At 52.9% G+C, this 15,620-nt stretch overlaps 2 protein-coding genes across 22 annotated transcripts in view; both read left to right on the top strand.

The window, feature by feature from the left end:
- Positions 1–24: 24 nt before the first annotated feature.
- On the top strand, positions 25–6,950 carry RAD51D (RAD51 paralog D). 8 transcript variants are annotated; one of them, XM_083806663.1, is made up of 11 exons: positions 25–158; positions 836–949; positions 1,097–1,158; positions 1,312–1,430; positions 2,142–2,223; positions 2,669–2,803; positions 2,959–3,081; positions 3,215–3,305; positions 4,218–4,288; positions 5,185–5,352; positions 6,014–6,539. In XM_083806663.1, the coding sequence occupies exons 2-11, from the start codon at positions 868–870 to the stop codon at positions 6,095–6,097; spliced, it is 1,017 nt and encodes a 338-aa protein (XP_083662789.1). In that variant the 5' UTR covers positions 25–158; positions 836–867; the 3' UTR covers positions 6,098–6,539. The 8 variants fall into 8 exon arrangements, 7 of the variants coding, with proteins under 7 accessions (XP_083662789.1, XP_083662783.1, XP_083662786.1 ...); XM_083806657.1 differs by lacking the exon at positions 25–158 and adding an exon at positions 386–499; XM_083806660.1 differs by lacking the exon at positions 25–158 and adding an exon at positions 387–499 and having other exon boundaries at positions 2,986–3,081.
- Positions 6,951–7,090: 140 nt separating this feature from the next.
- Positions 7,091–15,620, top strand: part of RFFL (ring finger and FYVE like domain containing E3 ubiquitin protein ligase) — a 33,074-nt gene continuing 24,544 nt past the window's right edge. Inside the window, exon 1 of one of the 14 annotated variants that reach the window (XM_083806641.1) lies at positions 7,091–7,646. Coding sequence is in view for 8 of the 14 variants with exons in the window: in XM_083806651.1 (XP_083662777.1) it covers positions 8,070–8,238 (169 nt within the window). In the remaining 6 variants the exon portion in view is untranslated. Of the gene's footprint in view, positions 7,647–7,722; positions 8,239–8,384; positions 8,521–8,637; positions 8,776–9,044; positions 9,284–9,391; positions 10,068–11,601; positions 12,615–12,684; positions 13,425–13,504; positions 15,336–15,620 lie in introns of those variants that run through there. The other 13 variants (XM_083806651.1, XM_083806648.1, XM_083806640.1 and 10 more) reach the window with 13 other exon arrangements.

Genomic DNA, 15,620 nt, shown 5'->3' with positions numbered 1-15,620 from the left:
TTGCAGGAGCAAGGGGGGTGCCCCAGCAGCTCTGCAGGGAGACCGTGGGACCCCCCCGGCTGCCGGGCACCCCGCTGGCACCTGGAGGTGGCCCTGGACGCAGCACCCTCCTTTGATAAAAGGGACAAAAACCCCTGCCTGGGAGCACGGGGAGCTCCGTAAGGCTTCACTAGCCCCCTCACTTCCCGAGCCCTTCGGCTCATTTCTATTTTTCCACTTTAAAATTTACCTGCACCCCAACCCCTAACACAGCCGCCACCTCCATCACCATCAGCATCGCCACCATCACCACCAGCTGTTGTAGGGCCCCAGAGCACCCCTAGGTGCCAGCAGCCCGGGGGGGGGGGGGGGGAGGCTCCCATTGCCCAGCAGGCCCCAGGGACCCCCCCACGCGAGACCCCTCGCCCACGGCGGCCGGCGGGGGGCTGCCGCTAGGGGGGGTGCGGAGCGGGGCCGGCCCTTCCGCAGGAAGCAGGAAGGGAGCCGGGGGGAGCCGGGGGTCCGTGGGGAGCCGGGGGTCCGTGGGGTGCTGGGGGGGCTGAGCGGGGCTGGGGCTCAGCCCCTGTGGTGCCTGGGGGCCCCCCCGGGAGGGAGGCAGGAGCAGGGCACGGCGTGCTCCCGAGGGGCGCAGCCCCGCGTGGGTGAGGCTCCCGGCCTCAGCCTGGCAGGGTCTGGGGGCTGTCTGGTGATAAATTAGGGGATAAATGAAATCCGCCATCGCCCACATCGTGGGACGAGGCCTCTGTGGTGCCTCCCCGGCGTGGGCCTCGCCGTGGGGAGGCTGCGGGGTCCCACGGGAGGCTGGCGCCTGACCCACGCTCCGTCTCCTCCGCAGGGCTCCGCGCCCCGTCCCGGGGGTCCGGGGACATGGTGGTCCTGCGGGCCGGCCTCTGCCCCGGCCTCACCGAAGAGATGATCCAGGTCCTCCGGGCGAACAGCATCAGGACGGGTAAAATGGGGGGGGATCGGGGTGGGGAAGGTCGGCCCCGGCACCTCCCGGGGGCACCGCGCTCTGTCCCCATGTGGGAGCCGCCTGCTGTGGTCGTGGTCTGTCCGGGCTTGGCCTCCAGCTCCTCGTCCCTCGTGCTGTTTGCAGTGGTGGACTTTGTGTCGTCAGACCTGGAGGATGTCTCCCAGAAGTGCTCCCTGTCCTACAAGGTAACGGGGTGCCCCCACGTCCCGGCATTTCAGCTGGGGAGCTCAGAGCTCGGCTCACTGCTCGGATGGGCTTTTCCTGGGGGGAGCCCACAGCGATCATCGGTGGCCCCGAACTTCCCCAGTCCCTTTTACAGGTGTCTCTCTGCCCGCCAGGCGCTGGTTGCGGTGAGACGTGTGCTGCTGGCCCAGTTCTCGGCCTTCCCTGCCAACGGGGCAGACCTCTACGAGGAGCTCAAGAACTCCACGGCCATCCTGCCCACCGGGAGCCCCAGGTGGGGACAGCGCCGGGGGAAGGCCGTGGTTGCCCTGGTTGTGGGGCGGTGATGCCCTGAAAGGGCTCAGTGGTGTCCAAACCATCCCAAGCAGCTGCCACCTGGCTCTGGCTTTGAGAGGAGAGAGGAGGTTTTTTTGTCCTGTGGCTGCAAAGTCAGCTGGTGTCTGTCCCTGGAGGGAACGATGCTGATGTTGTCCGTGCAAGAGCCTGCACATGTTTGGGGAAGTGTTCGCACATCTCACTTTTCGGCTGGGCAACACACCGCCTTCAGCCTTTCCAGCCTTTGCCTTGAGGGCTCCAGGGAAGAGGGCTGTGGATCTGGGAGGGCTTTGGAGTCGTGAAGTCCAACATTGGGCATGGGAATGAGTTGCTCTCTATTCCCTGCTCTTATTTCTCTCCTTCCCCGGTCTCCTTGCTGGGCTGTAGCAGGGAGGATGCAGAGAAACCCCTGGGCATTCAGACGTGGCTCCCAGACCCACAGCTCCTCTCCAGCCCGGGGCGGGCCCCTTGCCCCCACCACACTGCAGATCTGCTGCAGCCCGCGGTGCGGAGAGGGCCGGGGGTGGGAGGGAAGGAGCAGAGCCCGAGGCGTGTGTCTGCGTTTGGGAAGGGGGCCGTAGGGGCGGGTGTCTGGGCGCTGCAGCTTCCCATATCCCCGCCTTTCTGGCGGGGAGCACATTGATGGTCCCACCTTGTGTTGCACCCGCAGCCTGGACCAGCTGCTGGACTCGGGGCTGTACACGGGGGAAGTGACGGAGCTGATGGGCGCGCCGGGCAGCGGGAAGACGCAGGTGAGCGGGACGGAGGAGGTGAGAGGGGCAGTGGGGGGGACATGGTGCCTTCAGGCACGCGAAGCATCCCCTGCCCCGAACCGAGAGCCCTTGGCTAAGGGAGCGGAGGGACTTCTCAAAGGGGGAGAGCTGCTTGGCAGTCCTGGTGGCTCTCAGGCTGAGGCCATCAGAGGGATTTTGTCACTGGCAATAGTTGCTCTTGTCGTTTTTCCTTGGGTGTGAGGAAAAATAAGGCACTGAGTGAAACAGATGGTGCTCAGATGCTGGTTGCATCTCCAGTGGTCTCCAGCCTCTCCTAGAGCACAAGGCAGCCCCAGCAGGAGGTTTGGATCAAGCTTCTGGCCAGCCCTGGTGGCTCTGGGGCTGCCACCAAGGTCAGGGGACCCCGAGGGCTCCCCTTGTCCTTTGGGGGATGCTGGCTAACGCCACATCCCTGCCTCTCCAGGTGTGCCTCAGCATCGCGGCCAGCGTGTCCCTCGGCCTCAAGCAGCACGTCGTGTTCCTGGACTCCACGGGGGGGTTCACCGCCTCCCGCCTCTACCAGATGCTTCAGGCCCAGGCAGAGGATGAGGAAGAGCAGGCAAGTTCTGTGGAGCCTCCACCACTTGTGCTAAAACTGCCTTGGCTCTTGCGTGCCGACAGCCCCAGAGGTGGCTCAGCTGTTGTCTGTGTCCCCATGGGCTCTTCTGGGTCCAAACTCTTCCTCCTGAGGCCACTTTGTTTTTTCTTGGGGAGGCTGTCGGTGACACTGCTTTGTCACAGCTGGAGGCTCTGCAGCGGATCCAGGTGGCCCGCGTGTTCGACGTCTATGAAATGCTGAGTGCCCTGCAGGAGGTGCGGGACCGCCTCTCCCAGCAGGTAGGAGCCTGGCTCCAGGTCCCTCTCCTTGACAAGCGACACCAGCTCACCCCGTCCTGGGGACATCCTCCCTGCAGCCACGGGACTTTCAAAAATGTTGCTTGGCATTGCGCGGGGTGCTTTTTTCCTGCAGGCGGTGAGCTGCACGGGACCTCTCAAGACGGTGGTGATCGACTCGGTCTCGGCTGTGATCCACCCGCTGCTGGGCGGCAGGCAGTCAGAGGGTGAGACGCTTCGTTGGGGCCCGAGGCTGATGGCAAAATGCTGCGGGTGCAAGGCTCTTCCAGAAGAGCATCGTCCTCCAGTGCGTGCTGTGCCTGGGGTTGGGGCAGGGCTGATGAGAGTGTGGCTGCTCCTGGCTTGTCTTTTGCAACTGGATAAAGTGGGAGTCTGCAGCATTATTTGCAAAGCTTCAAGCTAGCTGTGGCCATGCAGGCAAGTGGTCTGAAACCTTGCTGAGCTAGCTGTGGCCATGCAGGCAAGTGGTCTGAAACATTGCTGGGAGACAGGGGATGCACTGAGCTGTTTGCTTAACGAGTAAAACCTCTGCTTTTGGTGTCGTATTGCGGTAGCTAGCATAGTTTGTAAAGCTCCTTGTAGGCTCTTTTTGCCACATAGGCTCAAAGATCAGGAGTTGAGGGGCTTTCTGCTGGCTGAGATGCTGAGGAGACCCTCAGACACCTTCCGGAGCATCTCACACTTCGATAGCAGCCAGTGCTATCACAGCGGTTCCCCTCACAGCCATGGAAAATGAAGCTGTGAGCTGGAAAGAGGGGTCCTGTGCCTGCTAAATCAGCCTGGCCAAGTTTGTCTGGAGCTTCTGGTGCTTTTGCAGGGCTTTTTTTGGCCTCAGGTGGAAGACAAAGAAGTGGGACAGCTCAGGGTTTGGTCTGTCCATGCCAAATCCATTTGCCTGGGCTCCCAGCAGAGGTCCCTGTGTGGTGCTGGTGTACAGCAGGGATCTGTGGGTGCAAAGGGTACAGTGGGGTGCTGGAAATGGGGTGAAGGTGCCCTTCAGCACCGTACGCAGGGCTCCCACAAATCTAGGTGTCACCTGCCTTCAGGGTGCACCTTGGGGGCTGTTCCTTGTGTTTTGGTTGGAACCCCCAGCAGCCCCATGCCTTGTCCTCCTCCAGGCTTGGCCATCATGATGCAGCTGGCCAGGGAGCTGAAGATGCTGGCCAAGGAGTTCAGCCTTGCGGTGGTGGTGAGTGTTGCTGCGCCTTGTCCTTCATGTGCCACAGCAAGGAGCCCAGGAGAGGTTTTGGAGCACTTGTGAGGGGGAACCCCATTCCCAGCTGAGCAGGAAGCTGTCCCTCAGTGCTCTGCTCCCCACATAGCTCTGCCCCTGCAGCCTGTGGATGTTTTGTTTCAGCAAGTGTGGAGCAAGGACAGGGCTGCTTTGCTGCCTGCTTTTGTTGCTGTCCTCAGCCAACAAGTAATTCACTTGATTGAGCAAGGTAGTGTTAAGTACAGACAGACCAAAAGGCTGTTTGTATTTAGTTTTGATTACGCACCATTTATTTAAGAGGCTGGCTAGCTTCTTAAGTAACCTCGTACTTAGTTTCCATGGAGGAATTGCAGGGCACTGCATTGCACGGAGCTGGGGACTGGGAAGGGCCTTGCTGTGTTCTTCCCCCAGCTCTTGGCCAAGCAATTGCGTTTGCTTTGATGCTCCCAGGCAGGTTGCAGTGACCACAAATAATGTGTTTGAATTGGAAAAACCACAACAGAACGTGGTGGCATGCTGAACCTGGCATGGGAAGGCATTGAGACAGTCCTGCCCTTTGCTCTGATTAGCAACGAGGGAGGACAAAATGTCTTCAGGGACACTTGGAAGTTCCAAACTAAACTTCTGTGTGGCTTTAGTGCCAGGAGCTGCTGCAGCTTACAGATAGGAGTGCGCCCATGTCCGAGTACGTATCTGGTGCAGCTGCATGGTCTGTGTTTCAAGGGGATGGCACGGTCATGCTAAGGAGGAGAGCGCAGGAAGAAGAGAGAAACTTCACAGAAGTAGCAGCTTGGCCATCTCCTGGCGATCTCTGGTGTTCCACTGAGTGGCACCACTTTTCCCTGGGTGCGATGAGTGTGTCTGTGTGGCAGGTGACTAACCAGGTGACAAGGGACAGCAGCACCGGCCTGCTGAAGCCAGCCCTTGGCCGCTCCTGGAGTTTTGTGCCCAGCACCCGGGTACTGCTGGAGAGCAAAGGAGCCGCCTGGGAGGAGGCCACCACGCGGCGCAGCGCTTCCTTGGCAAAGTCACCACGGCAGGTGAGACTCCTGCCCGGCCCACACCTCTGCGATGGAGAAGTGACTCGGACCTGGACTCAGAGCAGAGGGAGGCTCCTTATGGGGTAGGGCAGGATCAGGCCCCATGGGGGGACCCAGTGCAACAGGAGAGGAGCAGATGCAGCCCGGCTGCATGCTATGGAAGACGAGAGCACCTGCTCCCTGCAGCCTGAGCTCGTATTTATAGGTGTGTTAAATGAGAGGCACTGCTTGCAATCTAGGTCACCTTGTTCCTCGTGCTCATCTTGCTCTCGGGATGCTGCGGAACCAGCTCAGACACCTGCAGAGGTGACTCTGGCCTGATCCTGCCTGTGCACGGGGCAGCGCTGCCTCAGCCCCCTGGCTCTGAGCCCTCTCTGCCTCCTGATCCAAACGGCTTTGGATGCGGTGGTGCGCTGGGCAGCGACATGCATCCGGGATGTGCTAAACGAGAGTAATAGTGCATCTGGGGACATCTTTCTTTACTAAATTGCATCCTCTATTTGTCTCTGTGTTCAGCAGACCCAGTTAAAATGAGGGCAGAAAAGTCCTCAAGGGGATGGATCTGGGGATATTGGCTCTGGGGCAGGTGATGGAGTGATGTGCAGGCTTGCCCTTTGTCCCAGCACAGCGAGGTTAAGCTCCTCTCTGTTTCTCCTTGCAGCCGACAGGGATGCAGGTGGAGCTGGATATTGGAAATAGTGACGTGCAGGAGCCGAGCCCAGCGACACCCACAGAGGGGCTCTGATGTGGACGGAAAAGCAAATGTCATGGTCCAGGAGAGCTGCAAAAAAAACATACAAATGTTGAATGTTTTACATTCAGCCCATCTGAGTCCTGCAGCCCCAGGAAGGACCAACACCAAGCAGCTCCTGTTCTCCTGCACCTGGGAGAAAATGTGCGTGGGGTTCTCTGGAGACCTTGCTCAGCACATTCAGGCTGCGGTGGCTGGGCCTTGTGGGCAGCACGGCAAACGGGTCCCCTCCTCTGCAGGTTTTGTCTGCAGCCAGCAGAGCTGCCCTGTCCTCAGCTGCTGGCTTGGGACCAGCTGGCACGTCCCTGTGCCGACCTGCGGCTTGTCACAGCAGCTTCATTCCCCCCATCACTTGCTGTCCTCTGGTCCTGGAGCTCTTCCTCAGGCAGCCCGTGGTGGTTTTGGTTGAGAAATTAAAAAAGGCGTTGCACACTGCTGTGGTATTCAGGAGCTGGAAATCAGTTAATGCTAACTTCTTTTGGACTTCAAATTTCTGATTAGTCCCTAGCAGGAGTGGGGTGGGAAGGGCTGTTGATCAGAAGGGATGCGATCGCGTGCTTGATCTGACCCCACAGCAACAGCAGGGCCCTCAAGGGAGCCGCCAGTATTTCTGGGGCACTGCTGTGCTGCTCGCTTCCTGCTCTGGGCAACCTCCTGGGGCTTGTGCAGAGCTGGGGAGGAGATGAGAAGCTGGGTTGGAGCGTGGCCTCTCTTGACTCCAGATTTCTAGATCCTCATCCTCCTTGTGCTCAAGAGGAGTGTAAGAAACCTTCAGTAAGTGAGCTGATGCAGGCTGTGGTGGCTCGGACTCGGCAGGGCATTCTTATTAAACTAATGGCAGTGAAAACAGTTGTATTTTGAAGCCATTTATTTGCATTTCTGGGATTTCCAGGCTTGGGAGATGAGCGGGGCTGGTTATCCCCAGGGAGCTGCAGCCGGGCTGGCAGGGGTGAGGAGCAGTGTGTTTTTCCTGTCTGTGGGAGGCTCGTGCTGGTCCTTACAAGCAGAAAACCTGGCCCGTTACATCCCTTGAAGCCATGAACAAACATGCAAACATTTCAGCCATAACCTCTATGCTACAATTTTCTCTCTCTGCCTGAGGTTCCTCTTCTGCAGGGAAAGCAAAGTGCTCGCGGGGGAGCGCGGGGCAGGGGAAAAGCCAAACAAACATCTTCGGTTACACGTAAACCAGAGGGGTTTTCCCTCTGCCTCCTTCCCCGAACTCGCAGGAGGTGGTGGAGGCGACCGGCTCGCCTCGGGCCCTGCGTCAGCCTCGGCCTGGAGCCAGCCGCGCGCCCGGCCTGCGTCTTCGGGGGCCACGCTCCGGTCCCCGGGAAGTGACAGCAGAAACTCGGTCACGGTCATGGGACGGTGATTCAAAGGGGATGGTGATCCGGAGGGGACAGGGGAAGGCGGCGAAGCGTGTGGGCTGCGCTCCTCTGAAGCTTTCGGGCACCGCTGTGACCCCGGGGAGGATTTTCTCTCCTTGGCAGTCGGCTGGAGGCAGCTGCTGGAGCTTCGTGCCCTTCTGGGGAAGGACGGGGTAGGTCGGGGGGGCGGCGGGGGGCGGGCTGTGCGTGTGAGGTGACGGTGAGGCCCTGAATTTCTGGCGGTGCGTGCCGGTTATCACCCGGCTGGGGGGACCCTGGTAGTGGGCGGGTGGAGGTTACGGCGATCAGGTACCAACCCTGGAAAACCTCAACTCCCTCCTGGCGCTGATTTGCCTTAAATTTACACAGCAAAGTTGAAACTAATTTAATCCCTAAGGAGCTGCTGACCGCTCGGGCAGCGAGCTTCAAACCGGGCCACGACACATCCAAACACCCCCCTGAATAAACCCCGAGGCCAGGTGCCGGGCCGGGGTCTCGAACCGGGGTCCTTGAGGGCGGCGCTGCCCCGCCTCAGCCTCCTGAGGGCGCCAGCGGAGCCTCGGCGCCACCCGGGGGCGGGCCGGGCCGGCCGCGCCATGGCGGCCGCGGCGGGGGGCAGTTGCCATAGCGCCGCCGCCGCCGCCTCACGGAGCGCAGGGCCCGGGGCGGAGCCGCGGCCTGGCCCGGCCCAGTGCCCGCGGCGGGACGGGGCAGGTGAGGAGGCGGCGAGGGCCGGAGGGAACCCGGGGGGTGCTGCCCCGCCGGGTAAGGGGAGATCGGGGGGGGGAGCTGGGGGGCTGCTGAGGGTCGGGGGAAGAGGGGAGGCTGCGGGGGGCCGGCTCCAGCCTCTGCTGCTCGGGAGGAGGCGTTTGGCAGCGCTCTGCTCCTGTTTCCGCCCCCCCCAGAGGGGCTGTGAGGGTTTCAGATGGAAGCCGAGCAGCTGGGGATAAGCGCGGAGCTTTCCTACAGCTCTTTTTTGAAACTGCGGTCTCCCCGCGTCTGGTGGTGGTTGGGGTGCTGGCTTGGTATGGTGGAAGCACACCTGAGGCGATGCCTCCTTGGTGGGAACGAGTTATCCTCCTGAGGAGGAGCTGTGCCTCGCTTCTGTGTCAAAAGCGAGGGCGTGCGGCAGGGCGAGAGCTGTGCGAAGCGCTGCAGAAGGCAAAAGGAGCTCAGAAAATAAAAGTAGCCGGCTGCCGTGTGGAACAGCCTGTTCCTGTAAGCCGGTCAAGGTGCTTCCTGCCGAGAGCGTTGACGTATGGCCCGATCGGTTCCTTACCAGCAGATTCCGTTTGATTGCAGGTTAATAAACACAAGTCCTCGGCAGTCTGAGCCTTTACGGATCAGGGGCTTGGCCAAACAGCTGAGGACGAATGTGCTCGATGTTACAGCGGCGTGATAAATGAGCTGTCGCGCTGGAGTTCCGTGTGTTTCCCAACATAGCGAGGGTAGCCAGGCTTGCCTGGGTGCTGCAGAGATAAGTGTAATATTAACGTGTCGGTAGGGATGTTCTGGCTCTATGATTTTTTGATTAAGATACGTTCGAGGTAATGTTTAACTTCCCGAGGCATAAAAATGTTTTGTTTGGGTGTTTTGTTTGAGCTCTTTATGTCGCCTTCTCCTCTCTGACACAGAGCGTGGGTAGCGTGGGAGGCCTCGGACCCGGGTTTTGGGGAGCTCTTTGAGAGCAGAGGAGGAACCGACGGCAGGTTTCTCTGCTTTCTGACCCCATTATGGTACCGGTGAAGAACTTACTGGATTTGCAAAATGCTTTTTTAGTTCTCTGTTTCAACTGGATGGGAAATGACAGGTGCAGTATAAGCTGGCATTTTTAATAATGTAGCAGGCGGTATTTTTTAAGAAATTGAAGGTTACGTTTCAAGATAAGTAATGATTAAGGCATATACGTGATGGCATGGAACAAAAACAAATTAGTATTTGCACCTTGTCATCATTTCCACTGCTACCTTGTTTATCCAGAGCTGAGAGGCAGAATGCAAAGCTATTAGCTTAAAATGTTGGGTTTTGTGATTTCTAGATCCTTGCGTTTACCTACCACTGCTCCATCAAATACTGTTGTCTCTTTAATGTTTTTTGTGTTCGTAGTGGTGGGGAGGAATATCTTGTACTCATTCTTAGGAACCTTTACTTCTGTAAACATAATTACTTTCAGAAGAACAATTGGGTCTAATGAAACAAAACGATTGACTTAGGCTATTGTTGTGTTTTCTGTTATGGGTAATTCTCTTTGGTTGTGTGAATCCTGTTGCAGAGTTACCCAGCTGTAGTGCTCTGTGGTTTCCTTGTCCCCTCAGCTGGTAGCAATTGGACTTTAATTAAAGCTGATTGCCATGACATCGGTGTTCATGGATAGCTGCTTAATTGCTCAAGTTTTTTGTTGAATTGGAATGGCTTTAAAGTCATAATTTAAATATTGTATTTAAGTGCAGGGTAGTAAAAATAGGCTGTGAGGTTTAGGCTTTCTCCTTGGGAGGCACATGTAACTGGGCTTTTAGGGTTTGAAATAAGAGCAGAATGCAATACTCCGCAGGAAGCATACAAAGCAATGAAATATATATAAACTAGATTTTGAGGTTGGTGGTCGCTAGCTGAATTTGTATTCATAACCGGAATCTATCTTCGTTTCTCCAGGCCTTCATTTTTTGGTTTATTGTGGTTGATTTCAGTTTTTTTTTTTTTAATGGTATATAAATGTGTAGTTTTCACTTGTGCGTGTTTGTGCCATGGTTTGTTTATAAGAAATTACAGAGACTGTAAACTCTTCAGTCAGGCTAGAGTGTGATTCGGGTTGAATCTACAGTGCTATATATAGAAGGGTTATTAAAACTTGTGCTTTAGACTTTGAACCAGCTTTTGCGTGGTGGAAGGGCATAAGCAGATTTTCACACAGTTGTCTGTTGCGTGTTGTTGCGCCTGCTTGCCTCCCGCTGGCTCACCTGGAGCTGTGCTGCAGGCAGGCTGTCCGTCTGATCCAGCACCCAGCTTCGTGTCCTCGCCTCTAGCCGGGTAAAATGCTGCCCTCGTCCAGCGCGTGTTGGCTTCCCTGTAACATATGTAGGGAAAAATGTGTTTCGTTCAGTTTAGGTTACCTTTCCGTCTCTTAGAGTTCATTTTCATGTGCATATAGAATATCTCAGAGCAGCTGTTCTCCAAAGCCTTCGACCAGTCCTGAGGAATATGGAGCCTGATCCAAAGATGAGAAGTTAGGAAGACCTGTGCCTTTGAACCAGCTGCTTAGTGCTGAGGAGTGAAAGGGAAGGTAGGGATTAATAAAATACTTTGCTGGAAGAAGGCTTGTGAGATGCAAATAGCTGTGTGTGTGCCACCCTTGTTGGGGTGCAGCTCGTATGAACCGCTCCTGACCCGGGGCAGAGGACCTGCTGGTGGGTGGTAGTGAGGACGAGGGAACTTGGCACTTCTCTGTGGTCAGAGCTCTGGCTACAAGCACGACATGACTTTAAATTACCGAGTATTGTTACCACTCCGGTGGGGGCTGCGTGCTTGATCTAATGTCACAAGGAAGCGTTACGGCTGATGCTGCGGTAAGGTCTGTGCTGCTGGAGGACTTCGCTGCTCGCCTGCCTGTGTTTCGTGCTCTCCGCTTTGCTGTGTTTGTCTGGTGCAAATGTTTATCCAGCGAATGTTTTATTCCTCCCCTGATCACCTGTTTCCATTGCGAAACCCCAGCCCATCCCCTGCTCCCCAAATTCCAGTCATTAGTCTTGATAGCGCCTATCAGTACCTCCCGTATCGTGCTTGTTTTCCTTCGCTTCCTGGGGACGGTCATTGCAAGGAGCCAGAAATCAGTACTTTGAACTTGCACCAGCTGGCATTCAGGGAGCACAGAACACTGCAGGATGAATAAATGAAGTCTCCGTTTCACAGGTGGGGAGAGCCAGAGTGGGAGAATCGCAGCACCACCGAGTCGATGTCAGAAGCAGAACTTGTCTGCACGCCAGGTTTTCTAACCAGATGGTACATGCCTCTGAAGTTGGTTATTCAGTCTTCAGAGAACACTGCAAGGTTGAAAAATCACAGTTTTCTTTAAGAAATGGAGTATGACTTTCAGATCAGTAATTCATATTTTTTTATTAGTTTTTCCCCTCTTTCTCAGCCAGTTTCCTCAGAGCTGAGAGCTTATTCTCACTTCTGAAAACCCTTCTTGGATTTTTTAATTTATGTTCCCATGAGGTGCTTTCTTAAAAAAAAAAATGTTCCTTTCAGAGACACTGTTTGTTCTTCTCAGGATCTGTAAAATCTGTGGATTTTTCACATTAATTGCCCTGGAGGTTTTCACTTCTGTCTAAAATATTAGTTAGACTTCTTTCTCTAACAGATCTGCCCTCCGGCCGCTCTGCCAAATAATCCCAGAATAGGAAATCTCATGTTGTATTTCCATGTAGACTGAAATATTAATATTGGCATTTTTTTCTCGACACCTTCTTTTATATTCAGAGGGTTGTGGGATATGCTTAAAAGAATGTTTGTAAGCAGTGTGTGTTTTGAATCTTTAGCCTCCAGACTGATGTTAAGTGAGATTTTTAAACAGGCGAATTTAAAATACTCTCCTTGGGGAGCAGCTTGTCGTGCAGTAACCTCTACTGCAGAAGACAGCTTCCTTGGGCGTTACATATTCTATATATACCCCTGGATAATTTGAGGCTGCAGTGTCACAAAGGTCGTTGCTGAATCAATGCCACTTACTATGTCCATGAGTTTATATTGGTTTGGCTTGGTCCCCAAATGACTCACAAACCATAATTTGCATCCTGGGGAAGTCCAGACTAAAACTGGTGTGTCACCACTTCTCGGTGATGTCAGAGCACCTCGCTCAGAAGGCAGTCACCGGTCGGTGACTTGCACATTTCGTTCACCCCACCGCTCTGGGGAGCTGGCAGAAGCCCTCAGACGAGCGATTTCTGGAATGTCGTGCTTGAGGATGTGCGGGGTTGCAGCAGACACTGATGGTTTTGTTCCAGGACTGTGTTGAGGCTGCTTAGGACTGCCGCGGTGACACGGACACGTGCTGAGCAGCGGTGCTCTGGGGACGGGAGGGCTGGTGCTCGACGCGATAACCACGGTGGGGATGGAGCCACGATGGGCAGTGCTGCTGTATCGTGGTGATGAATCCCTTCTCTATAGGATTGCCTTACAGTTTGTGCTATACTTGTCTTAAAATGGGGCTTTTATTCATCTGATGGAGTAGTTTTCTTTACAGATCCTTGCGTATGATCGCTCAGAGGATGTGCAGGCCCTCGGTATCCAGAACAGGTTTTTAAGATGGCAAGCTAACCATTAAAAGAACAGAAATGGTTCCTCTGTTCAGATAAAATAATTTTTCCTTTTGAATCCTTGAACCTCTTCCTACATATGCCTAGTGCTCTGAGCTAGCAGCAGAGACGGATGAAATGTCAAGCTTGATAGATTGTTGGAGCTGTTTTTTGGTGGTTAAACAATAATGAAACTGTTATATGGTTGCAGGGAAACACTGCTCTCTGTGTGCGGACTTCGTCCCGGAGAAAGTTTCAATTGTTCCCAGGAAGGGCTATTTCTAAAATGCAGCTTCTGTGGCTGGTCACACAGCTGTCTAAATTACTGGCTGTCTTGAGGCCATTACACAAGCATTACAAAATAGTTTGGAAACAGTTTATTTTTCAGATTCCAAATCAAGTGTAGATCTCAAAGTCCCTTTTGACTGTATAATCAAAAAAAAAGTCGAAATTGAAGCCGGTGTTTACAGAGGCCGATTTATGCTCTGGGAGCTCCGAGCGCAGGTTTCTTCCCGGCGGAGGCTGATACTTGCGTAATTCGTGCCTTCTGTCTCTCAGATTGAAAATCTTATCAGTGGTCGCATGTGATCATGCCTTTCCGCGTGGGGTTAGTCAAATCTAGCCGCTCGTCGTGCGTCTGTCTGTGCGTGGGGCTCCCAGGTAAGATGAGTAAGATCCTCTCTTCTTCAGAAGAGAAGTGAGAAGGAGTTGATGCAGGCATCTGATGAAAACAAACTCAAAAACCTCAGCCTTCTTGTTCTTTCTTTTCCTGTCGTTATTTCTTCTGCTTGCTTCTCTGAGTCGAGGGGAGATCGCAGGCTGGTTTCTGCAATGGAAATAGCTGAATCAAGAATGTCGTTCCGAGGGATGTAAGAAATTCCTGAAAAGAATTAAAATGTTGTTTAGCTTGCTGCTGGAGTCTCAGAAGTGAATTGCAATGCCTACGAAATGTGCATAGAGAATGCAGTTGGAATTCAAAGCGCCAGTAAATGACTACTTGTGCGGAGCAAAGCAAGGCATTTAAAAACAAAGTACTTGCAGTTTCTTCTTATGTGCCGACCGTCTGCCTCGAGAGACATCTTAAATCTGCACATGGGTTTATCTGATAGTGCTGAATGGTGCTGATACCATCTCAGAACCCTTTCATCGGTGAAAACCTACTTAAGGATTTTCAGACTGTGTATGTTTTTACAGATACTAAATTATATTTAATATATTATTTAATTAAATGTTATTAAGTAACCATTCTATGATTGTACTTAAAATGAGTCCTGCCTCCTCAACAGTGTTTTCCAAGTGGTGATCTGGTGAAAACCTAAGTAGCTTGGTAAGGTACTGTTATGGAAGCCTAAACTTATTTTTTACTTCTGGTTATGACTCGTTATAATACAAGCTAATGCTTTTATTGCTCTGCCTGGAATAAGAGATGCAAGCTTGAAATTAAATCTGGAGTACATAGTAGTAGTTCCTAAAAATTCTCCTGGTAAAAGCAAAGGTGAAGGCAAGGATATAAACTCTTCCAGTCTACTGCTTACTTTGACTGATCAGCTGTAATCCCTAAATATGAAGGAAATAGCCTACAAGCATTTAGCAAACCTTCTGAACTTATAAATAAAAGGGGATTTTTACAACATCCACAAAATATTTGAAGTCTAAAATCCTAGATGTTTTTCTAAACAGCAATTTAATAACATACTGCCTCCTGACATTTTTCTTTGTCAAGTACCAATAATGTCTTTTTTTTGACATAGCCAAATATGTTAGCGAAGCTCTTTTTAAAGTAAAAATGCTCCATTAAGTAAAAACAAACGTTCTGAACAATATTTTGTTCTGCACGTTACCATAATTTTGGCTGTGAACTGGTAGGGAGTTAAAACAAACAAACCTCAACAAAAAAGACCAGAAGACTAACTGGACTTGCGTTGTCTTTGGCACTTGTCTGAAACAAAGTCAGCCTTAAAATAGCCTCCTGTTGTCTGCTTTTTCTTCTTCTGTGTTTTGGTATGACGTTACATTGTTAGGATGCTCTGTAAAAGCGCAAGACAGTCATAAGTACATTTTCGCTCTAAGCATTTCTTCCCAGAAGCGCCTTACTGAGCTGTGACGGCTCTCTGAAAGTATTTACCTCCATTATGAATATAGCACTGCCTTGGAGAAATAAGATATTAACTTGGTTCTGTTCCCTGAGGGAGTATCATTTGTGTATTATGTAGGGGAAACTGAGGCACGGAGAATTGATCTGATCAGATGCACAGGTTGTCCAGGATAGGGCTAGAAACTGAAACCAAAAATCCTCGCCCACGTTTGTTCCTTATTATTTATTCCATTACTGATCTGAAAGTAGTTTCCCAATGGCATTTGTTGAACTTTAGGTCTCTTAGAAATAGGAATAAGTGGTGTGTGATTTTGCGTGTGTAATCCAAAATGGGGCAATCTCTGCTGGACTGGGAAAAGAAGAACTCAAAATGGAAGGAAGTTCACGGTGGTGTTGCAAGGCAGCTGGTGGAAGAGGCTGGGTGGGCTGTGGGGAGCTTCCTCGCGGCAGGAGTCCTGCTGAAGCTGGGACATTGGGTAAGTTGTTTGGGATCCGAGAACAGAAGTGGAGATGTTTGGAGGTTTTATTTAAAAAATAAGTGTTCCTTGTTGTTAAAAAGCTGTGTGAAAGTACAAGACAGCATAATATCTGTTCCCAGCTTCCGTGATAGTCGGTACGTTTTTTCTTAATGCCCCAGCATCACTATTTAGTCTATTACAAAAGTTTTGTCTGTCGTTTTACAAAGCAAACAAATCCAGGATGGAAAAAGGCACTCCTCCCAGTAACGGAGAAGCAAAATGAAAATGGGACCATACCTGTGT

Source organism: Anser anser (genome assembly GCF_964211835.1).
Source record: "Anser anser genome assembly, chromosome: 20".
NCBI lineage: Eukaryota > Metazoa > Chordata > Aves > Anseriformes > Anatidae > Anser > Anser anser.
Note: the sequence above shows the minus strand (reverse complement) of the source record. Positions and strands in the feature narration are given on the sequence as shown.